The 27,456-nt window shown below is 44.5% G+C and overlaps 1 protein-coding gene across 3 annotated transcripts in view; it reads left to right on the forward strand.

Moving 5' to 3' along the window:
• The window catches only part of LOC144504617 (SAM and SH3 domain-containing protein 1-like), a 97,331-nt gene that overhangs the window by 15,022 nt on the left and 54,853 nt on the right, over positions 1-27,456 (forward strand). For all 3 annotated transcript variants that reach the window (XM_078230243.1, XM_078230241.1, XM_078230242.1), the window contains exon 2: positions 22,763-22,891. In XM_078230243.1, the coding sequence (XP_078086369.1) occupies positions 22,763-22,891 (129 nt within the window). The remainder of the gene's footprint in view (positions 1-22,762; positions 22,892-27,456) is intronic.

The following is a 27,456-nucleotide window of genomic DNA, read 5'->3' on the forward strand; positions in this document are numbered from 1 at the left end:
CAATGACTCTGAACCAAAACTCCTCAAACCACATGCATCAGTGCCGGAGAAAGTGGAGGCTGTACCATTCAGACAGCCTACATCTGACCTGTGCTGGGACCAGAATTCTTGCAAACTGCAAATATAGGAAAGTAGAGGGGGCTGTAAATTAAACAGAGAGGAGTATGTTTCTGCAGAGTGGATACATTTGAAAGTGGTCAGGCATTGTTTACTAATGGTCAGTTTGAGTGTGTTCGGGTAGTTGACCGCTGTTAGTAATGGGCAGTATGTTAACTGACACACCAAGTGATCATGAATTAGAGAATGTTCTGGTCTCTGATGTACTGTCACTAATGGTCAGTGTGTTCAGGTATCTGACATGTCAGTAATGGCCAGTTAGGGAATGTTCTGCTATCTGTCACACTCTTGGTTTTGTTCACTTTGAGTGTGTTTGGTATCTGCCGCACTGTTGGGTTTTTTTTTTCATTTTAATTTGTGGGACATGGGCGTCGCTGGCTGGCCAGCAATTATTGCCCATACCTAGTTGTTGCCTAGCAATACCTAGCAATTATTGCCCATACCTAGTTGCCCTTGAAACTGAGTGGTTTGGTAGGCCATTTCAGACGGCAGTTGAGAGTCAGCCACATTGCTGTGGCTCTGGAGTCACATGTAGGCCAGACCAGGTAAGGACGGCAGATTTCTTCCCTAAAGGACATTAGTGAACCAGATGGGTTTTTCCGACACTCGGCAATGATTTTGGGTTGTCAGTAGATTGTTAATTCCAGATAGTTTTAATTGAATTCACATTCCAACATCTGCTGTGGTGAGATTCAAACCTCGGTCCCCAGAACATTAGCTAAGCTTCTAGATTAATAGTTTAGTGATAATGCCACGAGGCCATCTCCTCCTGGTCAGTTTATGTGTGTTTAGGTATTTGACACACTGTTAGTAATGGTCAGTATGCTAACTGACAAACCAAGTGAGCATCAATTAGACAATGGATGGCATTTCGAGTCCAGATGACTCTTTATCAAAGCTAAAAGGTGTAGAAAGTGGGAGATATTTATACTGTAGGGTAAGGGAATGAAAGATGAGTCATAGCCACAAAAACAAGGGGAAAGGCTAAGAGGTGCTAATGGCAGTCCATAGAGAGAATAGAATGTGTGAATAGCAAAATGGCAGAGAAGCTGAAATCAGAGGGTAAACTGTGACAGGTGAAGAAGTGGGGGGGAAGGGGGAGATGGGTGGGAAAGAGGTAAAATTGAGAAAAAAGGGAAACAAAGAAGGATAAAGGGTATGAAACCGGGGATAAAATAGGGGGGGAAATAAACACAAAGAAGTCAAAGGTAGAGAACAGTTAAAAATTAAATAAAATGAAAACAAAGGGGTCGAGGTGGGGTAGAGCTAATCATCTGAAGTTGTTGAATTCGATGTTGAGAGCGGAAGGCTGTAACCAAATGAGATGCTGTTCCTCCAGTTTTCATTGAGCTTCACCGGAACATTGCAGCAGGCCATTCACACATTCTATTCTCTCTATGGACTGCCATGAGCGCCTCTTAGCCTTTCCCCTTGTTTTTGTGGCTATGATTCATCTTTCATTCCCTCACCCTACAGTATAAATATCTCTCACTTTCTACGCCATTTAGCTTTGACAAAGAGTCATCTAGACTCGAAACGTCAGCTCTTTACTCTCCTTACAGATGCTGTCAGACCTGCTGAGATTTTCCAGCATTTTCTCTTTTGGTTTCAGATTCCAGCATTCGCAGTAATTTGCTTTTTATCAATTAGACAATGTTCTGGTCTCTGATGTACTGTTAGTAATGGTCAGTTTGAGAGTGTTCAGGTATCTGACACACTGTTAGTAATGGTCAGTTTGAGTGTGTTCGGGTATCTGACAATGTTATTAATGGTCAGTCTGAGAGTGTTCAGATATTAGACACTGTTAGTAATGGTCAGTTTGAGTGTGTTCGGGTATCTGACACACTGTTAGTAATAGTCAGTTTGAGAATTTTGGGTATCTGACACACTGTTTGTAATGGTCAGCTTGAGTGTTCGGGTATCTGACACTGTGCGTAACAGTCAGGTAAGGTATTTCAGGTTACAGAAGTGCTGTTAACAGTTGCCAGTTATTTCATGTTCAGCTATTTGACTCATCGTTGCTAACAGTCATTTTGAGAGTTTTCAGTATTTGACACATTGTTAGTTACTGCCTGTCAGTGTATCTGTATTCTGGTGTATGATGCACTGTTACTTGTGGCCAGCTCAGAGATGTTTGAATGTCTGACTTACTTTCACTAGTAGCCAGTTTGAGCATGTTCAGCTTATTAATGGGTTCTCATTGATGGTCAGTTTGTGTGTGTTCAGGTATCTGACCCACTGTTAAGAATGGTCAGTTTAGGAGTGAGTTCTCTCCTGAGATGTTATGAATGGGCAGTGCTTTTTTTTTCACTGGATGTGGGCATCGCTGTGAAGGAATTTTTAATGCCCATTCCTAATTGCCCTCGAAGTTGATGAGCAGCCTTCTGGAACCAATGCATCCATGTGGATGCACCCATGGTGCTATTAGGTATGGAGTTCCAGGATTTTGACTCAGTGACAGTGAAGGAATGATGACAATTGTTCCAAGTCAGAATGATGTGTGGATTGGGTGGGAACTTGTAGGTGGTGGTGTTTCCTTGCATCTGCTGGCCTTGTCCTTTTAGGTGGTAGAGGTCAGTTTAGAAGGTGTTATGTTGTGGCACTCAAGCATCGTCAAGAGATTTCAGGCTTTGTTAGGATTGTTAAGAGAAACTTGTGCAGGAGCCCTTGCCTGTTCTGGAGCAGAAGCTCCAGTCCTGATGATGTTAACTACATGGCTGCTAAAAGATTCTGCCTGAGAGAGGACTCCCACCCTCTGGGGTGGTCACTCACTCTCAGATTCCATTGGTTCCTCATGGCAGGTGACTCTCCTCTGCTGTGCTGTTAAAGAAACACATATCGCATACAGAACAGAAGGTGCTGTTGAAGGAGCATTGCTGAGTTCCTGCAGTGCATCTTGTTGATAGTGCACATTGCTACCACTGTGTGTTGGTAGTGGAGGGAGTGGATGTTGAAGGTGGTGGATGGGGTGCCAATCAAGCAGACCGCTTCGGTCTGGTTGGTGTCAAGCTTGAGTGTCGTTGGAGCACTTCTCATCCAGGCAAGTGGAGACTATTCCATCACACTGCTCACTTGTGCCTTGTAGATGGCGAACAGGCTTTGGGGAATAAGGAGGCAAGTTAATCCATGCAGAATTCCCAGCCTCTGACTTATCCTTGTAAACACACTATTTAAATGGTTGGTCCAGTTCAGTTTCTGATCAATGGTAACCCCCAGAATGTTGATAGTGCGGGATTCAGTAATGATAATGCCATTGAATGTCTTGGGGAGAAGGTTGGATTCTCTCTTGTTAGAGATGGCCATTGTCCAGAATTTGTGTGTCGTGAATGTTTCTGTTACATAAGGTTGATTTGAATGTTTTCATCTCTGATGGAATGTCACTCATCGTTTAATCATATTCATGTATCTCTCAGCTTTCTGTATATTGTTAGTGACAGTCAGTTCAGGTATCTGACTCAGTGTTACTAATGGTTAGCTTAAGTGTGTTCAGGTATTTGACTCTCTTTTGTAATAGTTAGATTGAGTGTATTCGATTACCTAATGCACTGTTATTTGTGGTCAAATTGAGAGTGTTCAGATGCCTCACACATTTTATCAGTGGACCATTTGAGCACATGTATCTGAGGCCCTTTTTCTTAACGGTAAGTGTGAAAGTGTTCACATGTTTGGCACAATGTTATCAATCAGTTTATGGACTCACAAGCAGTGTGTCTCTCACGCACTGTTTGTAACCATCATTCCCACTGTGTTCAGCTTTTTGACGCAGAGCTGTTAATGGTCATTTTGAGCGTGTTCAAGAAGCTGACACATTGTAACTAAAGAGCGGCACGGTGGTTAGCACTGCTGCCTCACAGCGCCAGGGACCTGGGTTCAATTCCAGCCTTGGGTGAGCCTCTGTGTGGAGTTTGCACATTCTCCCCATGTCTGCGTGGGTTTCCTCCCACCATCCAAAGATGTGCAGGTTAGGTTGATTGGTGGTTCTGGTAAAATTGTCCCTTAGTGTCCCAAGATGTGTAAGCTAGGTGGATTAGCCATGGTAATTTTAGGGGGCTGCGGGGAGAGGGGTTGGATAAGATATTCTGTCAGAGAGTCGGTGCAGACTCGATGGGCCAAATAGTCTCCTTCCACGCTGTAGCGATTCTATGATGCTCAGTTTGAGAGGATCCATTTGACCAATGCTCTTTTAATAGTCAGTTTGAGTATGTTCAGTTATTTAAAAACTCTGTTCTTAATAATCAGTTCGAGAGTATTTCGATAGTTGGCGCACTGTTACCAATGGTCAGTTCGGGAGTTATGAGCATGTTTCAGGTATCAAATGTGCTTACCCACTAGTCAGTTTAATTATATTCAGGTATTTGACCGATTGTGAGTGCCATTCAGCCCCAGTGTGGCAACTTTCTGACAGATTGTTGCAAATGGTGAGCTTGAGCATGTCCAGCTGATCTTTTATTGATGGGCAGGTTCAGAATGTTCAGGTATCTGACATACTGTTATCAGCAATCAGTTATTGGATGTTCATACATCTCACACCCTGTTAAAAATGGTCAGTCTCTAATGCTCTGTTCTTCAAGGTCAGTTTGAGCATGTTGAGGGAGCTGACTCATTGTCAATATTCAGTGATACTATGTTTGGGTAACTGATGCAGTGTCAACACTTAATTATTTCATGTTCAGCTATTTAATGCATTGTTCCTAATCATTTATTAGTTTACATCTTCAGGTATCTGATGCACTGTTACCAACCGTCAGTTCCAGTATTTTCAAGTATCTGAAGCAGTTACTTACTATTTGATTTGATTTATTATTGTCACATGTATTGGGATACAGGGGAAGTATTGTTTGTTGCGCGCTATACAGACAAAACATCCCGTTCATAGAGTACATTGGGGAGAAGGAAAGGAGAGAGTGCAGAATGTAGTTAGGGTGTAGCTAGGGTGTAGAGAGAGATCAACTTAATATTTGGTAGATCCATTCAAAAGTCCGATATCTTTTTCCTGACGGAAGAAGGTGGAAGAGAGAATGTCTGGGGTGCTTTGGGGTCTTTGATTATGCTGGCTGTTTTCCCAAGGCAGCGGGAAATGTAGACTGAGTCAATGGATGGGAGGCTGGTTTGTGTGATGGACTGGGCTGCGTTCACAGCCCTTCTAGTTTCTTGCGGTCTTGGACAGAGCAGGAGCCATACTAAGCTGTGATACAACCAGAAAGATTGCTTTCTATGGTGCATCTGTAAAAGTTGGTGAGAGTGTGGTTGGCTTTCTGATCTACAATTACTGGTGGTCAGTCCTGATGTGTAACTTTTCTAATGTGAGTAATTATTGGTTTGAGCAAGTTCAGGTATCTTAACGTTATGCTGCAGCGGTCAGTTAGAATGTGTTCCAGTATCTGACGCATCGTTATTAAAGATTTATTTGGGCATGTTCAGATATTTGGCATGCTATTACGAATGGTCAGTTCAAATCTATTCAGCATTCTGATGCAGTGTCACTGATGTTCAGTTCGGGTATATTCATGTGATGGAAGCCCCCTTCGGGTATCTGGCACAGTGTTGCTGAAAATCGGTTCGTGTGTTCAGATACCTAATGCACTGTTTATCAGTTAGTACGGTTCAGGTGTCTCACGTACTCTTAGCTAAGAGTCAATCCCAGCATGTTCCACTTTCTGACAGGATGTTGCTAGCTGCCAATTTGAGTATGTTCAGATATCTGACGCACTGTTACTAACGGTCAGTTTGAAGCTGTCCAGATGTCAGATGCATTGTTACTTGGATACAGCGGATGGCTGGAATCTGAAACTAAAACAGAAAGTGCTGGAAAATCTCAGCAGGTCTGGCAGCATCTGTGGAGAGAGAATAGGGCCAACGATTCGAGTCGAGCATCCAAACTCAAAACATTGCCTCTATTCTCTCTCCATATGATTACTTCGTGTGTTCTGATGAAACCGTATTTTATGTGAATTTGAATTAGGCGCCACCTTGTGCTACGCACTTTTTTTGCAATGACAGCCACTGTGGTATTTATCTGGGGAAGGGGCATTCTGTTTAGACAAGTCTCAGAGATCTTCAGCTTCAGATAAATCAGATAACAGTCAGCCGCTGTTTACCTATCAGTCAGTTCACTGCGGTATCAGTTTTTTAATTTCTGAAGTAAAATCTCAACAGTGTTTGTAACTCTTTTTAAGCCTGTGCTATTTATAATGGAATCACAGAATCCCTACAGTGCAAAAGGAGGCCATACAGCCCATCGAGTCTGCACCGACCATAATCCCACCCAGGTCCTATCCCCATTACCCCATGCATTAACCCTAGCTAGTCCCCCTGATACTAAGGGGCAATTTAGCATGGCCAATCCACCTAACCTGCACATCTTTGGACTGTGGGAGGTACCCGGAGGAAACCCACGCAGACACGGGAAGAATGTACAAACTCCACACAGACAGTGACCTGAGGCTGGAATTGAACCCGGGTCCCTGGCGCTGAGAGGCAGCAGTGCTAACCACTGTGCCACCATGCCACCCAAGTGGGTAATAAGTGGCTCACAATATATAACTATTTTGTAAGCGACCTTACCAAAAGAAATTCTAAGTGCCGAACGAGCCAGTAGGGGGAGGGGGCAGGGTCTAAGCTCGCCGGAATGTCGGAGGGAGCAATTACACATGCCCAGATCTCTCAGTTCTGTGCAACAGAATGAAGAGAGATCTGTCAGGCATCTCCCGCATCCCCACTGGATATTGCCCACCCCCGGCCCGGCCGATCACCATGCGACCCCCCCCCCCCCAACCCCTGGCCTAGCCGACCCCCGTTGCAGTGTGTGCAACCTGATGCCTGGTGGGCAGTGCCAGACAAGGACTGCCCAAGGGGCACTGCCTCCCCTGCCCCCAATCTCCGGGGGGACCTCAGTGGCCTCACGTCAGTTCCCTCCCATTCATGGAGACTATACATGATCCTCGCCCATGTGGACCTTCACCGCCAAGACCGCTAAGGCAAGTGAGCCCGGACAGTTGCATCCCAAGCTCACTAATCACATGGGAATACTGTATAAAATATATTTAAATATTTAAATCAGCCTCGTGCCCTGAACATCCAGGCCCGGTAAGATCACGAGAGCTGCAAAATCAGGCACGAACCCAATATTTCGCCGGCGGAGCGAGAAGGTAAGATCACCTCCCAAGATTCATGAACACATGAACTCTCCTGCCAGGAGAGCTTTGTAAAATCTGATCATCTTGTGTGCTGTTTCTGTTTCATTCTTACGCCCAAGGCATCCTACATTATGGTATCTATGCTCTCGGCTATACACACCCCAGCACATCGGGTGCCCTTCAGTACAGAAAGACCCAGTATATCGGCTGCCCCTCAGTTTCGAAATGTCCAGTATATAGGCTATTCTTTACAATAGAAAGGCCCAGCATAGAGGCTGCCCCTCGGTATAGAAAGACCCAGTTTATGGGCTGCCTTTCAGAATAGAAAAGCTCGATTATATAGTCTGCCCCTCAGTATAGAAAGACCCAGTATATAGGCTACCCTTTACTATAGAAAGGCTCTGTATATAGTCTGCCCTTCAGTATAGACAGGCCCAGTATGTAGTGATGCACCATCAATCAAGCAAAGACTAGTTTGTATGCAAGAACAAATAGGCTTTTATTAGCAAAAGACTTGGAGCACACCCATGCCGATGAACTGGTCCAGACTGAGGCAGGGGGGTGGGGAGCAGTCGCCTTCATACCTGGACCGGGGGGGGGGGGGGGTGGGGGGGAGTCCCGGACAGGGCCGGCAGGAACATGTCCAGGCATGTCACACACACAGGCAATAAGCTAACAGTGGTTTACCACATGTAGACTGTCCGTCGGTATAGAAACGCCCATTATATAGACTGCCCCGCAGTACAGAAAAACCCAACACAACGATGGTGTCTTGGTAGTGAGCTGCTGAGTTTTTAACTCTTTACTGTTCCAGATGTGAGACGTAGCAATCAGCTCAGGCTGGAGAACATTTCTAAATAATTGGTGTTAATGACATTAAGTCATGACAAGTCTTACCAATAAACACGCTTCCAACCTTATCTAGGAGTGCAACTCAGAAACAAAGATGAGATTTCCCCCGGATGACTGAGTGGTTGATTCTTAGATGACGTCTTCTTTGAATTGCTTCTTGTTCTGTCCCTTTGAAATCTCTATAAAATTGTTGTTTTTAATATCCTTTTTCTGCTGCAAAATAGCTTGCTAATGTCTTTGCAGTTTCTCATAGCTTTCCAAGGTCCAGCCAGACTGATGACTTATCTTTTAACTTGCTCTAATCTCCCCAAAAGTACAGCGAGTCTCTTGAATAACTTTGTCGCTAACAGCCTGAATAATGGTAATATGCATGAATTCTGCCATGTTTCCCAATGTGCCTTTGGATTTCCATCAAGTTTAACAGTTCTATCTCCTTTGTTGTTGAATACTTTTAACTGAATTCTGCTCTTTAAACAAGTAATCTGGGGTTTTTCGTCCATCCTTTTCCATCCAATTCTCTTCCCAAACCCAGTGGTTCAGTAAGGCAGACTTTAATTTATTTCCGTAATTGATAATTCCTGAAACAGGTTGCTAGTCAATCGCCAGGGGCTTATAGCTTAAGGGGTGCCATTCCCTGTCAAGCGTGGCTGACCAGGAGTCTCTCTCGCCCTTATCACTAGCCCTTGGCATGTTTGGAAGGATTTTCAGGTTGATACACTCAAGCTGTCATGAATGCACCTTCCTTGGCCATCAGGTCATGGGGTGGGATTCAAACTGGGAGCTTCTGGTTCAGAGGCAGGGACCGCAAGAAACTACAAAAGATCATGAATGTAGTCCAATCCATCACGCAAACCAGCCTCCCATCCATTGACTCTGTCTACATTTCCCGCTGCTTCAGCAAAGCATAATCAAGGACCCACGCACCCCAGACATGCTGGGTTCCACCACCTTCCGTCGGGAAAAAGATACAAAAGTCTGAGGTCACGTACCAACCGACTCAAGAACAGCTTCTTCCCTGCTGCCATCAGACTTCTGAATGGAGCTACCTTGCATTAAGTTGATCTTTCTCTACACCCTAGCTATGACTGTAACACTACATTCTGCACTCTCCCGTTTCCTTCTCTATGAACGGTATGCTTTATCTGCATAGCGTGCAAGAAACAATATTTTTCACTGTATACCAATCAATCTGACAATAAATCAAATCAAATACCCACTGCACCACAAGACCTCCTCCCATCCTTTTAGTTTTCTTTAAAACTGGCATTGAAAATTCATGTTGAAAAATCCAAAACCCTTTAGTTCCCCGACAAGTGAGTGGGCAACTGGATAACTCGCTTTAAGTTTGATTAGTCTTTGATATGGTTACAGGTATGGTTCAGTGTTGCTGTTGTAAGAAGCTTAAGTCAATACGGTATCTACACAAAAGTCCTTTTTGAATACAAACAAGGAGCAAAGTATTGCTGTCATAACAATCTGTATAACAAAGGGATTTTCACCCAAGGGTTTGGTGTGCCGCTTTTCCATCTTTGTTGACAACTATGAGAATCTCTGAGAATCAATTCTGAGTGGTTTTAAGCAACAGCTTTTAATATACATTGATAACGGTATTGGTTTTATACAGTTGTCCTGTATTTAAATGAAGATCAGCTAATGGAACCTGTTTCTTCTGTAATGCCTCAGTTCATAGAATCCCTACAGTGCCGAAGGAGGCCATTCGGCCCATCGAGTCGGCACTGACCACAATCCCACCCAGGCCCTATTCCCGTAACCCCACATATTTACCCTGCTAGTCCCCCTGATACTAAGGGTCAATTTAACATGGCCAATCAACCTAACCCACACATCTTTGGACTGTGGGAGGAACCGGAGCACCCAGAGGAAACCCACGCAGACACTGGGGGAATGTGAAAATTCCACACAGACAGTGACCCAAGGAATTGAACCCATGTCCCTGGCGCAGAGAGACACCAGTGCTTGCCACTGTGCCACCCCAGTTGAGCTGAAAAGCTTTGTAGCCTTTTGTGGATGAACTTCCAACTATCCCACGAGTGAGGTTGAGGAAAAATGTCCTTTTCTCATACTACTTGGGCTACCTTAGACTGCACCAACATATGGCCAGCTGCCTTGCACAAAACCTATCATTTTGGAAGAGTATGGCTAGTTTTCTTTCTGGCTAATTTATGGAAAGATTGAAGGAGACAGAGTCAAAAGATGTGTGGGTTAGGTTGATTGGCCATGCTAAATTTTCCCTTAGTGCCGGGGGACTGGCAGGGTAAATATTTGGGGTTAGGGGGAATAGGGCCTGGGTGGGATCGTTGTCAGTGAAGACTCGGTGGGCTGAATGGCCTGCTTCTGCACTGTCGGGATTCTATGACAGTGTGGAGCTTGGCAGATGAGATCTGGAAGTCATTGCTTTTCTCCTCCCACGTGGCCAGGCTTGCTGTCCACTAAAATAAAAAGCCTTGAACCTAGATTAAATGTTCCAAATTTGATCCAATGTATCGGTGCATTTGAAAACAGAAAATGCTGGAATTGCTCAACAGGTCGGGCAGCATCTGTGGAGAGGAAAACAGAGTTAACGTTTCGGGCTGACGGCCTTTCATCATCTGTTTCAGTTCTGATGAAAGGCCACCGTCCTGAAACATTAATTTGTTTCCTTCTCTGCAGAAACTGCCTGACCTGCTCAGCATTTCCAGCATTCTTTGGATTCATTTTCAGATTTCTGGTATCTGCAGTATTTTGCGTTTTGTATCAAAGTGTTTGTTGATGATGTTTCAAACATGAAATGTTTAATAAACTATCAGTCCTCACCCCCACCCCCCAAAATCCCTCAATCCCCCACCACCCTGGGCAGTTTGTAACATGATGTGGAGATGCCGGCGTTGGACTGGGGTAAGCACAGTAAGAAGTCTCACAACACCAGGTTAAAGTCCAACAGGTTTATTTGGTAGCAAATACCATAAGCTTTCGGAGCTTGCTGCTCCTTCGTCAGATGGAGTGGTCTCTGGAGAGACCACTCCATCTGACGAAGGAGCAGCAAGCTCCGAAAGCTTATGGTATTTGCTACCAAATAAACCTGTTGGACTTTAACCTGGTGTTGTGAGACTTCTTACAATTTGTAACAAGCAGCTAAAAGACGGTGAGCGGGTTCAAACTTTAAGAATACACTTTACTCCCTCTTGTAACCATGTTGTGGTTATTTGATGATGCTCTACTGATCCTTAACATCTTAAATTCTTAACCCTCCTTAACAGCGCCATCACAATTCCTGCTCTGTAACTTTGTGTTGCATGCAAAAGAAATGCCCCTTAGTCATCCTCGCTATCACCATTGACACGACCTTGAAAACCATAATCGCCACTAACAAAGAACAGAAGATCCATTGTGGCTTTTGTGGAAAGTCCTGTAAAGGGTTAAAGGTAGCATACATTTATCAATTTTCTCCCAAAACCGGCCAATCGCACAGCACGCAAACACATCATTCACACCAACAGCTTGTGTTAATGCTGCTCCTAAAAATCCTCTCATCTTACCCCCATCCCACCTTATCAACATAAATTTCTATTCCTTTCTCCCTCATGTACTTACCTGACTTCTTCCCCTTGAATGCATCCATACTATTCACCTTAACGCTTCCATGTGGCAGCAAGTTCTACATTCTCACCGCTCTCCGAGTGAAGAAGTTGCTCTAAATTCTGAATTGGATTTTTAATGTCCCTTTTTATGTTTCTGGCTTTTAGCTCTGGTCTCTCTTGACAAATGGAAACATCTCTTTGTCTACCCTGTTGAACCCTTCATCGTTTTAATTATGTATCAGATTACCCCTCCAGATTTTTTTGGTTTGATTTATTATTGTCACATGTATTAGTATAAAGTGAAAAGTGTTGTTTCTTGCATGCTACAAAAAGTATACCGTTCGTAGAGAAGGAAAGGAGAGAGTGCAGAATGTGGTGTTACAGTCATAGCTCGGGTGTAGAGAAAGTCAACTTAGTGCAAGGTAGGTCCATTCAAAAGTCTGATGGCAGCAGGGAAGAAGCTGTTATTGAGTCGGCTGGTACGTGACCTCAGACTTTGTATCTTTTTCTCGACGGAAGAAGGTGGAAGAGAGAATGTCCGGGGTGCATGGGGTCCTTGATTATGCTGGTTGCTTTTGCGAGTTAGCAGGAAGTGTAGACAGAGTCATTGGATGAGAGGCTGGTTTGCGTGATGGATTGGGCTACATTCACGACCGTTTGTAGTTTCTTTAACCATACATGGGATGTGGGCATCACTGGTAAGGCCAGCATTTATTGTCCATTCCTAATTACACTGGGAATATGGTGGTAGGTGGCTTTCACAAACTACTGCAGCCCTTGCGGCGCAAGTATAACTACAAACGGATTGGGAGTTTGTGAATTTTACCCAGGGACAATGAAGGAATGGTGCATTTCCAAATTGGGTGATGTGTAACTTGAAAAGGAACGTAAAGGTGGTGGCCTTCCGATGAACCTGCTGCCCTTGTCCTTGTAGGTGTCTGACAGGTTGACAAAATGCTTTGAAAAAAACCTTGGCAAGTTGCTGGAGTGCGTCCTGTAGATGGTGTACACTGCAGCAGCGCTGTGCCAGTGGTGGAGGAGTGAAGATTTAAGCTGGCTGATGAGCTGCCAATCAAGTGAACTTCATTGTCCTTGGTGTTGTCAACCAGGGAAGTGGAAGTTATTCCATCACAATCCTGCCTCATGTCTTGAAGATGATAGGGAGTCAGGAGGTGAGTCATTTGCTGCAAAATGCTTAACTTCTGAAGGGACCTTGTAGTTGGTTAGTTATCCTGGCGGGGGCGGGGGACATAAAGCCACTAGTGTTCTTGTGGTTCCTATATTTATGTGGCTGGTCCAGTTAAGTTTCTCGGCCATGATTCAATGATGCCCCCTCCCCTACCCACAAGATGTTGATGGTGAGGAGTTGACTGATGGTAATGTCACTGGATGCTAAGGGCAGGTAGGCTGTTTTGTAGGAACAGAAAATGTTGAAAATATTCAGCAGGTCAGGCAGCACCATGCAGTGGAGAGAAAAATCAAGTTAACATTTCAATAACCTCAAAAGTGTTTCTCTCTACAGATGCTGCTTGACCTGCTGAGTATTTCCAGCAATTTCTGTTCTAATTTCAGATTTCCAGTATCCGCAACATTTTGCTTTTGTTCTCTATTTGAAGATAGTAATTGTCCAGCAATCCTCTGGCACAAATGTTACTTGGCACTTATCAGCCTGAGCATGTATGTTGTCCAGGTCTTATTGCACGTGGGCACAGAGTGCTTCATTACTTGATGATGGTGCTAAACAATGTGCGATTGTCAATGACCTGATGGTGGAGGGAAGGGTTGTTGATGAAGCAGCTGAAGATGGGTTGGATATGGGACATTGCCTTCAGGAACTCCTACAGCAACGTCCTGAGACTGAGGTGATTGGTCTCCAGCACCACAGTAAACTTGCTTTTTGCTGGGTATGACTCTGTGGTTGAGAGTTTTCACCCTGATTCCCAAAGACTTGAGTCTTACTGAGGCCCCAGTCGATCAAATGCTGCCTTAATGTCAAGAGCAATCACTTTCACCTAATTTCTGCAACTCAGTTCAACTATCCATGTTTAGACCAAGGCCGTAACAAGGTCTGGAGCAAGTGATCCTGGCAGAACCTGAAACTGAGCGTTGGTTAGCAAGGTATTAGTGAGTAAGTGCCACTTCATTGTACTGTTGACAGCACTTTGTATCACTTTGCTGATGATTGGGAATAGACTGAGGGACAGTAATTTGGCTGGATAGGATTTGTCCTGCTTCTTATGGATAGAGTAAGAGTTTTAACAACACCAGGTTAAAGTCCAACAAGTTTATTTGGGAGCAAATGCCATTAGCTTTCAGAGGTTTATTCAACAGCATTTGGAATCCTGCGTCCAGTTCTGGTCGCCACACTACCAGAAGGACGTGGAGGCTTTGGAGAGAGTACAGAGGAGGTTTACCAGGATGTTGCCTGGTATGGAGGGGCTTAGTTATGAGGAGAGATTGGGTAAACTGGGGTTGTTCTCCCTGGAAAGACGGAGGATGAGGGGAGACTTAATAGAGGTGTATAAAATTATGAAAGGCATAGATAGGGTGAACGGTGGGAAGCTTTTCCCCAGGTCGGTGGTGACGTTCACGAGGGGTCATAGGTTCAAGGTGAAGGGGGGGAGGTTTAACACAGATATCAGAGGGACATATTTTACACAGAGGGTGGTGGGGGCCTGGAATGCGCTGCCAGGCAAGGTGGTGGAGGCGGACACACTGGGAACGTTTAAGACTTATCTAGATAGCCATATGAACGGAGTGGGAATGGAGGGATACAAAAGAATGGTCTAGTTTGGACCAGGGAGCGGCACGGGCTTGGAGGGCCGAAGGGCCTGTTCCTGTGCTGTATTGTTCTTTGTTCAACAGGTTTATTCAACAGGTTTATTTGCTATCAAATAAACCTGTTGGACTTTAACTTGGTGTTGTTAAAACTCTTACTGTGTTTACCCCAGTCCAACGCCGGCATCTCCACATCTTGTGGATAGGACATACCTGGGCAGTTTTCCACTTGGTTGAGTAAACGTCAGTGCTGTTGCTATTCTAGACAGCTTGTCCTGAAGCACATGCCTTCAGCCCAATAGCTGTGATTTTGGCCAACCCACATCCAGCATGCTCAGCACCTTGGGGTGGATTTCGCCATCCTAGTTTGTTTCCCATGATTTGCTTATTTTGGTTTATTTCCTGCTGTTTGCTGGCGAAGCTGCTTGGAGGCAACTCGCTGAGCTGAATGCACAGCTGTGTCTGTAATAGAATGAATATGTCTGCCAAGGGGCGAAGGGCATGTAATGGAGGGACAGCAGCTGTGCTGTGGCGCTTTGAAACAATCATGGTAGAATGCATTCACCATTCTGAAGAATTATTGTAAACTAATTTGCTTGGAGTTTGCAAACTTACAAAGAATGTAACTTTGTAAATGTAGGCAGTTTTATATTTCTAGATTTGCTTTAAGTAATTGGGATTATTTTCTGTATATCAGGTCTTGTGGGGGAGGATAAGTGATTTCTTCTTGGATTTGTATTAGTGGAAGCAACTTGGCGAAGTGGAGTCTTTATTGAAAAAAAATTTGTAGCCAGTGACGTCCACAACATGAATTTTTTTTTAACTGAACATAGAAACATATTGAATAAAAGAAGTAGTAGGCCATTCGGCCCTTCAAGCCTACTCCGCCATTCATTTTGACCATGACTGATCATCAAAGGTGGGATCAGGATATTGAATTTGATGATCAGCCATGTTCAAAAAGAATGGAGGAGCAGGCTCGAAGGGCCGAATGGCCTACTCCTGCTTCTATTTTCTATGTTGATTTTTAAAAATATATATTTTCAGATTGTGGCTGTCTCTGGCTGCACTGGCACTTATTGCAAATCACAGTAAAATGTGTGCCATTTTGGGGATGGCAGTCTGTAACATGTGGGTGCTGGAAGTGCCTGAACCTCAGCTATTTACAATCTATGTAAATGATGAGTGAACCAAGTGTAATGTATTCAACCTTACTGATGATACAAAACTAGGCAGAGAAAACGAACTGTGTGGAGGGCATGAAGAGATATATATACAGGTTAAACAGGCCAAGAAGGTAGCAGTTGGAATTTAATTTGGGGATGTAGGAAATGATCCACTTTGGTGGGATGAAGGGAAAGCTAGAATATTTTTTTAAAAGTGAGAGAATAGTAAATAACTTGAGTATTACTGAAAAAAGGTATGTGCTGTTGAAGCTTTTGGCCTTGCACTCATCAGGACAATGTGCAAAGGGAACAACAATTTATACTGCATGGTTGGCAAGCGGACCCTTAATTGGTCAAGGTGTTGCCATGGAGAATGTGTTAACTGATCTGCATAAATTGTGTCGTTTTTAGCAATACTCAAGTTCCGGACGACCAAATGACTATTAAAATTGTAAATGTTGAGATTCAGAGGAATTTGAGTGTCCTTGCACATGAATCATAGGTAACGCACAAATCGTCTTCAGCAACCTTCCGTCTCATGAGACAAGCAATTGTGCCTTGGTGGTAAACTCTATGTCAAACACTACCTGGTGTGGCTCAGAAAGTCCCTGCTGCATTTACTGCAGTAAAAGACAGTGGGCTGAGATTTTGCAAGATTCGCTGGTCTCAGTTTTCTTGGGGCCCTCTTTGCAGTCAGCTGTGCTTTCCGTTTTACATAAGAACATAAGAAATAGGAGCAGGAGTAGGCCATCTAGCCCCTCGAGCCTGCCCCGCCATTCAATAAGATCATGGCTGATCTGACGTGGATCAGTACCACTTACCCGCCTGATCCCCATAACCCTTAATTCCCTTACCGATCAGGAATCCATCCATCCGCGCTTTAAACATATTCAGCGAGGTAGCCTCCACCACCTCAGTGGGCAGAGAATTCCAGAGATTCACCACCCTCTGGGAGAAGAAGTTCCTCCTCAACTCTGTCTTAAACCGACCCCCCTTTATTTTGAGGCTGTGTCCTCTAGTTTTAACTTCCTTACTAAGTGGAAAGAATCTCTCCGCCTCCACCCTATCCAGCCCCCGCATTATCTTATAAGTCTCCATAAGATCCCCCCTCATCCTTCTAAACTCCAACGAGTACAAACCCAATCTCCTCAGCCTCTCCTCATAATCCAAACCCCTCATCTCCGGTATCAACCTGGTGAACCTTCTCTGCACTCCCTCCAATGCCAATATATCCTTCCTCATATAAGGGGACCAATACTGCACACAGTATTCCAGCTGCGGCCTCACCAATGCCCTGTACAGGTGCATCAAGACATCCCTGCTTTTATATTCTATCCCCCTCGCAATATAGGCCAACATCCCATTTGCCTTCTTGATCACCTGTTGTACCTGCAGACTGGGCTTTTGCGTCTCATGCACAAGGACCCCCAGGTCCCTTTGCACGGTAGCATGTTTTAATTTGTTTCCATTGAGATAGTAATCCCATTTGTTATTATTTCCTCCAAAGTGTTTTTCCTCATCTCTTCCAATGTCCCGGAACAGTCAGCCTCCAGAGGACACAGCCTTCAGCAGCTGTCTCCTAGTTGCTGATGTTGATTTGTGCCATTCAAAAGAGACCATTTGGCCTATCAGTTCTGCGCTGACTCTCGGAAGAGCATCCCACCCAGGCCCTAACCCCCGCCCTATCCCCCATAACCCCACACATTTATTATGGCTAATCCATCTAACCTACACATCTTGGATCACTAAGGGATAATTTACTATGGCCAATCCACCTAACCGGCACATCTGTGGACATCCTTCATATCTTATTTGCAGTGTCCTTGTAGTGGGAATATGGACATCCAGAAAGTCATGAACCAGTGCATTGTGCAGAAGGACTTTGGGTATATGACCATCATCCATCTGATTGATGAACATAGTTGAGCCAGCGCAGATACGTTGGTTTATTAATCTGTGTATGCTGATTGAATTAGCACATTCTAGGGCCTCTGAATTGGTGACCTTGTCTTACCAAGAGATTCCGAGGACACAGCTGAGACAGCAAAGGTGGAAACTTTTCAATCTTTTCTCCTGCCTAGTATCTTTTCCTGACTTTTGCCACTATTATTATTTTTTATCAGTGTCACAAGTAGGCTTACATTAACACTGCAATGAAGTTACTGTGAAAATCCCCTAGTCACCACACTCCGGCGCCTGTTCGGGTACACTGAGGAAGAATTTAGCGTGGCCAACGCACCTAACCAGCACATCTTTCGGAGTGTGGGAGGAAACCGGAGCACCCGGAGGAAACCCACACAGACACGGGGAGAATGTGCAGACTCCACACAGACTGTGACCCAAGTCGGGAATTGAGCCTGGGTCCCTGGCACTGTGAGGCAGCAGTGCTAACCACTGACACAGGCTTCGTACACTTAGAGTTTAGTATTCTCAATCAGGTTGCTGCTGTTCCACAGTCTCTTACTCAGCCTGGACGTAACAGTTTCAACTTTTGTGATGTGGGTGTTGATTTCAGCATCAAGCGACAGATTGCTGGTGATTCTGGAGCCTAGATTTGTGAAGCTATCATCAACACCTCCTTTGTCACATTGTCAATGCTGATGGATGGCGCTATGGATCATTACATTGTGTTCCTGATGCTGATGGTCAAACCAACCGTTGACATGCATTGACTCTCCATTTCTCCCTGAAGGGGAGAATAGAATGCGAGTGCAGCATCATTGGCACATAGCAACTCTCAGATGGTGACTGGGCGCACCTTGGTCTTGGCACTCAGTTGGGCATGGTTGAACAGTAAGTTCTGGTTTGTAAGTAGCCGCCCCCTGTAGATGAACTGAAAGTGTCTGACTGCAGCAAAGAGAAGAATATGCCAGAGAGCATCAAGTGCCAGAGCATAACTCCTTTTGGACCCATTGTGGATCTGTGTTCCAATGCTGCCCCGTCATAACTGACCTTACCTATCATATTGCCATGGAAATGCCACATAAATACAGAAACAGCAAGCGACTCAGAAGGCAAATGATAAAAATGAAGTATAGCTGGAACACTGGCGACTTCCTGACAAAATTGAAAATGCTAAGGTGCATCCTGTTCACAAAAAGCAGGACAAATCCAACTGGAGCCCCAACAGTTTACTTTCAGTCAAAAACAAAACAATGCAATTGTGTTGTAGACAGTGCTAGCAAGCAGTTAATGATCTCAAAAAGCTGCTCATCACTGTTCAGTTTTAGGTCTCAGTAGGAACATTTATCCACATTTGGGACAGCCTTGACCCATATGTGGACAAAAGAGTTGAATTCTCGATTGAGGGAAGACAATTGCCCTTGATCAGTGGCATCATTCGACAGATTGTGAAGCTAAAGGAGCCCCCAGTAAAATTGAAGTCAGTGGAGATTTGAGGTGAAACTCTCCTTAGCTAATGTAACTCCACCTTTTAAATAAGGAGGGAGAGAGAAAACTGGGAATTATAGACCGGTTGGCCTGACATCGGTGGTGGGGAAAATGCTGGAGTCAATTATTAAGGATGCAATAACTGAGCATTTGGAAAGCGGTGACAGGATAAGGGAAATCGTGCTTGACAAATCTTCTGGAATTGTTTGAGGAGGTGACCAGTAGAGTGGACAAGGGTGAACCAGTGGATGTTGTGTATCTGGACTTTCAAAAGGCATTTGACAAGGTGCACACAAGAGATTAGTGAGCAAAAAGGTATTGGGAGTAATGTATTGACTAGTTGGCAGACAGGAGACAGAGTGGGAATAAACAGGTCATTTTCAGAATGGCAGGCAGTGACTAGTGGGGTACCGCAGGGTTCAGTGCTGGGAATCCCAGCTATTCACAATATACATGAATGGTTTGGATGAAGGAATTGCATGCAATATCTCCAAATTTGCAGACGACACTAAGCTGGGTGGCTGTGTGTGCTGTGAGGAGGATGTTAAGAGACTGCAGGCCTACTTGGACATTGGGCAAATACTTGGCAAATGTAATATAATGTGGATAAATGTGAGGTTATGCACTTTGGTGGAAAAAAACAGGAAGGAATGTTATTATCTGAATGGTGCAGTTTAGGAAAAGGGGAGGTGCAATCTGACCTGGGTATCATGGTGAAACAGTCGCTGAAGATTGGCATGCAGGTACAGCAGGTGATGAGGAAAGCTAATGGCATGCTTGCCTTCATAGCAAGAGGATTTGAGTATAGGAGTAAGGATGTCTTGCTGCAGTCATATAGGGCTTTGGTGAGGCCACACCTTGAGTTTTGTGTGCAGTTTTGGCCTCCTAGTCTGAGGAAGGACATTCTTGCTGTTGAGGGAGTCCAGCGAAGGTTCACCAGACTGATTCCTGGAATGGTAGGACTGATATATAAAGAGAGGCTGGATTGACTGAGCTTGTACTGACTGGAATTTAGAAGAATGAGAGGGGATCTCATTGAAACATATAAAATCCTGGTAAGACTGGACAGGCTAGATGTAGGAAGAATATTCCCAATGTTGGGGAAGTCCAGAACGAGAGTTCACAGTCTAAGAATAAGGGGTAAGCCATTCAGGACTGAGATGAGGAAGAACTTCTTCACTCAGAGAGTTGTGAACCTGTGGAATTCTCTACCACAGAGAGCTGTAGGGGCCAGTTCATTAGATATGTTCAAGAGGGAGCTGGACGTGGCCCTTGCGGCTAAAGAGATCAAGGGGCAGGGAGAGAAAGCAGGAGTGGGATACTGAAAGTGCATGATCATATTGAATGGTGATACAGGCTCGAAGGGCTGAATGGCCTACTCCTGTAACTATTCTCTATGTTTCTATAACTGGAATCTGCCTAGCACAAAGGAAGATGATTATAGTTGTTGGAGGCCAATTGTTTCAGCCTCAGGATATTGCTGTGGGAGTGCCCCAGGGCAGTATCCTACACTCAGTCATCTTCAGCTGCTTCATCAATGACCTCCCCTCCATCATAAAGTCAGAGACGTGGATGTTCCCTGATCTCAAATTGTTCAATTTCATTTCCAAATCCTCAGATAATGAAGCAGTCAGAGCCCACATGCAGCAAGACCTGGCCAACATCCAGGCTTGGGCTGGCAAGGGGCAAGTGCCAGGCATTGATCATCTCCAATAAGAGAGAGTCTAACCACCTCCCCATGACATTCAATAGTGTTACTATTGTAAAATCCCCTACCATCAATGTTTGTTTTTATTCATTCAAGGGGTGTGTGCATTGCTGACAAGGCCAGCATTAATTGACCTTGAGAAGATGGAGTCACAACATCTTTATTACAACTTGAGTGGCTTGCGAGGCCATTTCAGAGAGCAGTTAAGATGCAAACCACATTGCTGTGGGTCTAGAGTCACATAATCGGCCAAACTATGTGAGGAAAGCAGATTTCCTTTCCTACAGGACATTAGTGAGCCATTTGGCTATATGGGATTTTCTGGCAATCTGGTAGTTTCATGACCTGCTCACCATTATCAATGCTAGCCTTTTATTCTGGAGTTAATTTAATTTAATTTAAATTCCCCAGCTTCCATGTGGAATTTGAACTTGTGTCTCTGGATAATGAATCAAGGGGTCTGGATTACTAGTCCACTAACATAACCATTATGTCATCATACCCTTAATTCTCTATAAGGCATAAGTTAGGATTGTGATGTGCAGTTCCAGCAATACTTGAGAAGCTCAACACCTTCCAGGACAAAAGCAACACACTTGACCGGCACCCCTATCCATCATCTTAAATGTTCACTGTCTCCACTACTGTAACAATGTGGCTTCAGTGTGTGCCATCAGAAAAACTACAACAACCCATTATCATCCCCAAACCCACGACCTCCACCACTGGAAAGAAGTGAGCAGGAGGCATGTAGAAACGTCGCCTCTAGATTCTCCTCCGAGTCGAACATCATCCTGAATTAGAAATATATTGCCTTTTCTTCATTATTGCTGAGTAAGAATTCTGCACTCCGTATACCACATAGACAGTAATGGTTCATGCAGGCATGTAACCGGCATCTTCTCAAGGGCAATTAGGGATGGACAATAAATACTGGTCTTGTCTGCAACAGCCTAATCCCGTGAATGATTGAGGAAGAATTTTGCTTTTCTGAGGGATTTGGTTACCCTTGTACATGAGTCACAAAGTTAACATGCAAGTGGAGCAAGAGTTTAGGAAAGGAAATAGTATGTCCACCTGTATTGGAAGGGAAATGCAGTATAAGCATAAGGAAGTCTTGCTGCAATTATATAGGCCCATGGCAAGGTCACACCAGGAGTACTGTGTCCAATTTTGGTTTCTGTACCTAGGGATCAATAGACTTGCCTTCGAGGGGATGCAATTAAACTGGATTGATTCCTATGGAGAGAGGGCTGGGTTATAAGGAGAGATTGATATTCTCTATACTCTATAATCTCTGAAGTTTACGGGAATGAAAATTGATCAAATTAAAATGTATAGAATTCTTGGAGGACTTGTAGCTGAAAGGCTATTTCCTCGAGCTGAAGAGTTTGGAGCTGGTTCATAGACTCTGGATGAGGAGTTGATCTTTTGCAACTGAGATGAGGAGCAATTTGTTCACTTAGTGGGTTATGAATCTTAGAAAAATTCTACCCCAGAGATTCATGGAATCTCAGCCGCTGAGTATGTTCAGGCTGAAATTGGTGGAGTTTGGACACAAAGGGAATCGAGGGACAGGGTGGGGAAGTGGATGGTCAAACATGATCCTCCTTGACTTGGCTGAGCAGGCTTCGTACGTTCCTGCTTGTTTTTTTTATATACAAATGAGTTACTCGGTCACTTACTTCAGAGAAGATAGTTAAAAGTTAGCTACCTCTTGTCCAAAATATGGCACCTCCGACTGTGCAGTGCTCTCTCAGTCGTGTACTGGAGTGTCAACCTGATAATGGGCTCAAATTTCTGGAGATAATTGAACCCATGTCCTTCAGTGGCAAGAGTACTACAGGCTGCGCTACAGCTGACTCTGTCCATTTGCAAACAGAAAGAAGGCTGGAGAAACACTTATTCACCAAGGCAGTCAGATTTGCTTCAAGTACGTCAGATATCGGGTGATTAGATTGAGGGATGTTGGGTTCTCCTCCCCTCTTGTTAAACCCAATGTTAATACCATGCTGTCTCCTTTTCTCCCCTATAAAGGATGGATCATTGGGAAACATCGATGACCTGGCTCAGGAGTACACGGAATACTACAACACCTGTCTCAGTGATGTGCCAGAACGGATGGAAGAGCTGTGCACTCTCAGAGTCTCGGAGGACCTTGAACTGGTAAGGAAACTCCCTCCTCCTCTGCGTACCTCTGGGCAAGTAAAAAAAGGAACTTGCATTTGTAAAGCCCCTTTCCTGACTTCAGATCACCTAAGACCACTTCACAATCATGAGGTACTTTAAGCACAGTCACTGATGTAATGTAGGAAACATGGCAGCCAATTTCCACGCAATTAGATCCCATAAATAAATGAAGTAAGAGACCATATCATCTGCCTTTAATGATGTTAGTTGAAGGATATCTGCAAGCCAGTACCAGGAGAAGTCAGTTAGCTCAGTTGGCTGGACGGCTGGTTAATGATGCAGAGTGATGCCAACAGCGCGGGTTCAATTCCCGTCCCGGCTGAGGTTATTCAGAAGGCCTCGTCTTCTCAACTTTGCCCCTCGCCTGAGGTGTGGTGATCCTCAGGTTTACTCACCACCAGTCTCAAATGGCAGAGCAGCATCTGGTGACTTTACTTACCAGGAGAACATTGCAATGCAGTAAATTCAATCTTATTTGATGGCCCCAGAATGAAACGTTCATTAGGCTTCAAATTAAATAGCAAATAATTTATTATCTGCTTGATTTGCACTGACCCCTCCCACACCAATTCTCCACTATCACCAGTTCACTGTTCTTATTTATACTGCATGGTGGGTTCAGAGATAGACAGAGAGAATTTATAAAGTCTCCAGTGAACCCTGGGGAGTGGGAGGGCGGTGGTCTGAAAGTAGCTCATAATCAATTAATCGCTTTTGCAGTATTATGTCAGCCAGCACAACAGCTAGGGACCGGAACCAGCAGTGAGAAAATAATGAGATATTAGCTAGGGACCGGAACCAGCAGTGAGAAAATAATGAGATATTCACTTCATAATTCCATGGAGTGGGGTTGGGGGGGGGGGGAGTGCAGGTGCGGGGAGAAGAAAATGACCTTTTCTTTGGGTAGTAATCAATCTCCTCGTGCTCAAAAGTGCTCTCGGAGATGTATGTGCATATCTGCCAGTGTGCCAGATGCCAATCTTGTTCCAGTAGTTTGCATGAGCAACCCTGTCTACTGCTGGCAACGTATAGAGTTGACAGGTTATGATGTCAATCAGTAGGCAGTGCTGATTTCAAAGCCGTCCTCCAACCTCCGCGCTCTTAACCTTACTATAGACAAGTGACGTTTCATTTGTCTATAGCGTGTGGTTTGAGTGGTGCTGAAGTACTCCATTAGTGGTTTAAAAGCCTGGGCTGAAACAAGTTGCGTCTAGACATCGGTGGCCTGGTAGGTCCTCCTTTTGAAATTGAGTGATAGGCTAATGAGAGGGTGGAAGATAGGGAGAAGGGCTCTCAACAGGAGGTTGTCAAGGTCCTTCTGGATCAATTACTTCAACTTCATCAAGACCCAAAATCTTTGCTTCAGTCATTTAGTTGTGACTGAAATCCGCCAACCATTTCAACTACAGGAGAGGTTTACAAGAATGGTTCCAGAGATGAGAAATTTCAGTTATGAAGATAGATTGGAGAGGTTGGGACTGTTCTCCTTAGAGAGAAGAAGGCTGAGAGGAGATTCGGTGGAGTTGTTCAAGATCATGAAGGGGTCGGACAGAGTAGATGGCGAGAAACTGTTCCCACTCAGAAGGAACGAGAGGGCACAGGTTTAAAGCAATTTGCAAAAGAAGCAAAGTGATGTGAGAAAAAGCTTTTTCACCCAGCGAGTGGTTGGGGTCTGGAATGCACTGCCTGAGTGTGTGGTGGAGGCTGGTTTAATCAATGCATTCAAGAGGCCATTCAGTGTTTACCAATGTGCAGGGGTATGTGGAAAAGGCAGGGGAATGGCACTAAGTAATGATGCTTGTTTGGAGGGCCGGTGCAGACATGATGGGCCAAATGGCCTCCTTCCACGTCCTAACAATTCTGTGAAAGTAAGAAGTGCTGACACTATCTGCGGCTATCTTCACCATCGCTCAGACAAAATTGAGAGATGAGAGAGGAAGATTAGGTATGAAGACATCCTGACCATCAGTCCTTTCCACCCTGCAAGCGGATCTCGCCAATACCATTTCCCAGGGTTCCTCCTCTCTGGGGATCAACTTACAATTATTTTTCAAGTTAAAATACCTTGTTGAATCTAAAAGTTTCTTCTAAATAAAATCTACACAATTAAAGCTTTTTCAGGAAGCTGACCAGATCAAAGATACAGCTGTACTTTCCTCCTCTGATTTTAAAAACAATACCATTTGCTGTTACACACCACCTTCTCCTGCAAGAGAGAAGTGTGTCAGTGAGTGCCATGCGATGTGCAGCAAGTGTGTGGCTGTCATGGCTGAATAGCTGCCGTGTGTGCGAGCTGTGAGTTGTGGCTATGAAACTTTCAACTAGGCCAAGTTTGTGAGAGTGAGGTAATGCATATAAATATTCAACATGAGCCCTGATTTACGTTGTTCTTCCTGTTACCCTGCCTACACTTTCTAACACAAACGTGTGCTTCTTGTCTTTTTGCTTTGTAGCCCAGTAAGTTTACTCAAAGCTATAAATCGTATACATGTATACAGATTAATTGTAGAATCATACAGCGCAGAAGAGGCCCCATCGAATCAACACCGGCACATGAGAAACACCTGAATTCCTACCTCATCCCATTTACCACCACTTGGCCCATAGCCCTGAGTGATATGATGTGCCAAGTGCTCATCCAGGTACTTTTCAAAGAATGTGAGGCATCCTGTCTCTACCACCCTCTCGGGCAGTACATTCCCGCCCGTCACCACCCTCTGGGTAAAATGGTTTTTCCTCACACCCCCCCCACCCCCAAACCTCCTAACCCTCACCTTGAAGCTATGTCCCCTTGTGACTGACCCTTCAACTAAGGGGAACAGCTGCTCCTTATTCACTCTGCCCATGTCTCTCATAATCTTGTACAGCTCGATCAGGTCACCCCTCAGTCTTCTCTGCTCCAATGAAAACAACCCAAGCCGACCAAACCTCTTTTCAGAACTTAAATGTTCCATCCCAGGCAGCATCCTGGTGAATCTCCTCTGCACCCCCTCCAGTGCAATCACATCCTTCCGATAATGTGGCGGCCAGAACTACACACAGTACTCTAACTGTGGCCTCACCAAAATCCTACAACAACTCCATGTCTTTATGTTGTATGTGCTTTGTATGTATGTGTTTATATCTGTGTTTGTGAGTGTATATTTATTTACATGTATGTGTACATGTGTTTGTTTATACATCTTTGTTTCTGTATCTGTATATTGTTTCCTTATATCAGATATGTATTGTAGGCCCGGATAATACATGTGTGAAGTTAGCAATTTGCTAGCACTGCGAGCTCTTCTTGACCACCTATGTGCAATGGTATAGTCCTAATTTCACTAGTCAAACTCAATCTGTCAGCGCTAATTACCTTAATCAGGGAAACAGCTCCCTGTTTCCTCTCTGGCTTATTCTGGCTGAAGCAATAGATTTAAAGAAAGATACAAGTTTTGTGTTTGTACAGTGCCAATGCACGCCTCACCAAAAAGGTTTTAGGTACCAAGGATTGTTCTTAAAGTGCAGTAGCTACTAGGCCTACTCGACGTAAATGGGTATGGTATAGATGCCAGACACAGTTCATTCTCAGGCCTGCTATATCCTGACTGAGGCCAGATACAATTTTATTTGAAAATATAATGTAGGGGACGACATACCACTGTGTAACTGCATTACGGAACAGTGCCTGGGGATACGATCAATATCAAGCAAAATATGTATAAAGGAAAACAGGAAAGACGTAGGAATTTTGATAGCAGGATTATTTATTTTTTTTATTCATGGATGTGGGCGTCGCTGGCTGGGCCAGCACTTATTGCCCATCCCTGAGGGCATTTAAGAGTCAACCTCATTGCTGTGGATGTGGAGTCACATGTAGGCCAGACCAGGGAAGGACCCTAAAAGACATGGATTTTTACGCCAATCGACAGTGGTTTCATGGCCATCATTAGACTTTTAATTCCAGGTTTCTTTATTGATTTTAGATTTCACCATCTGCCCTGATGGGATTCGAACCTAGGTCTCTGGATTACTAGTCCAGCGACAATACCACTGTGCTACTACCTCCACAGTGGTACAGTGGTTAGCACTGCTGCCTCACAGCGCCTGGGATCCGGGTTCGATTCCCGGCTTGGGTCACTGTCTGTCTGGAGTTTGCACATTCTCCCCGTATCTGCATGGGTTTCCTCTGGGTGCTCCGGTTTCCTCCCACATTATGAAAAACGTGCTGGTTAGGTGCATTGACCCGAACAAGCGCCGGAGAGCGGCGACTAGGGGAATTTCACAGTAACTTAATTGCAGTGTTAATATAAGCCTTACTTGTAACTTATAAATAAAGTTTATTTTCCCTCCAATGTCCACCCAAGAGGACAGACGAGGCTCAGTTCAGCGTCTCATCGGAAAAATGACACTCTGATGGTGCAGCACAGGAGTGCCAACCTAAATTTGTTGGGGCTTGTAACCACAACCTTCTGGCTCAGAGACAAGAGTGTTATCCACTTTGGTCACAGCTGATGCCAGTGGTGTTGCAACTTTTGCTGATCCAGAATTCAGTGTGGCCA

Source organism: Mustelus asterias, chromosome 15 (assembly GCF_964213995.1).
Source record: "Mustelus asterias chromosome 15, sMusAst1.hap1.1, whole genome shotgun sequence".
Taxonomy (NCBI): domain Eukaryota; kingdom Metazoa; phylum Chordata; class Chondrichthyes; order Carcharhiniformes; family Triakidae; genus Mustelus; species Mustelus asterias.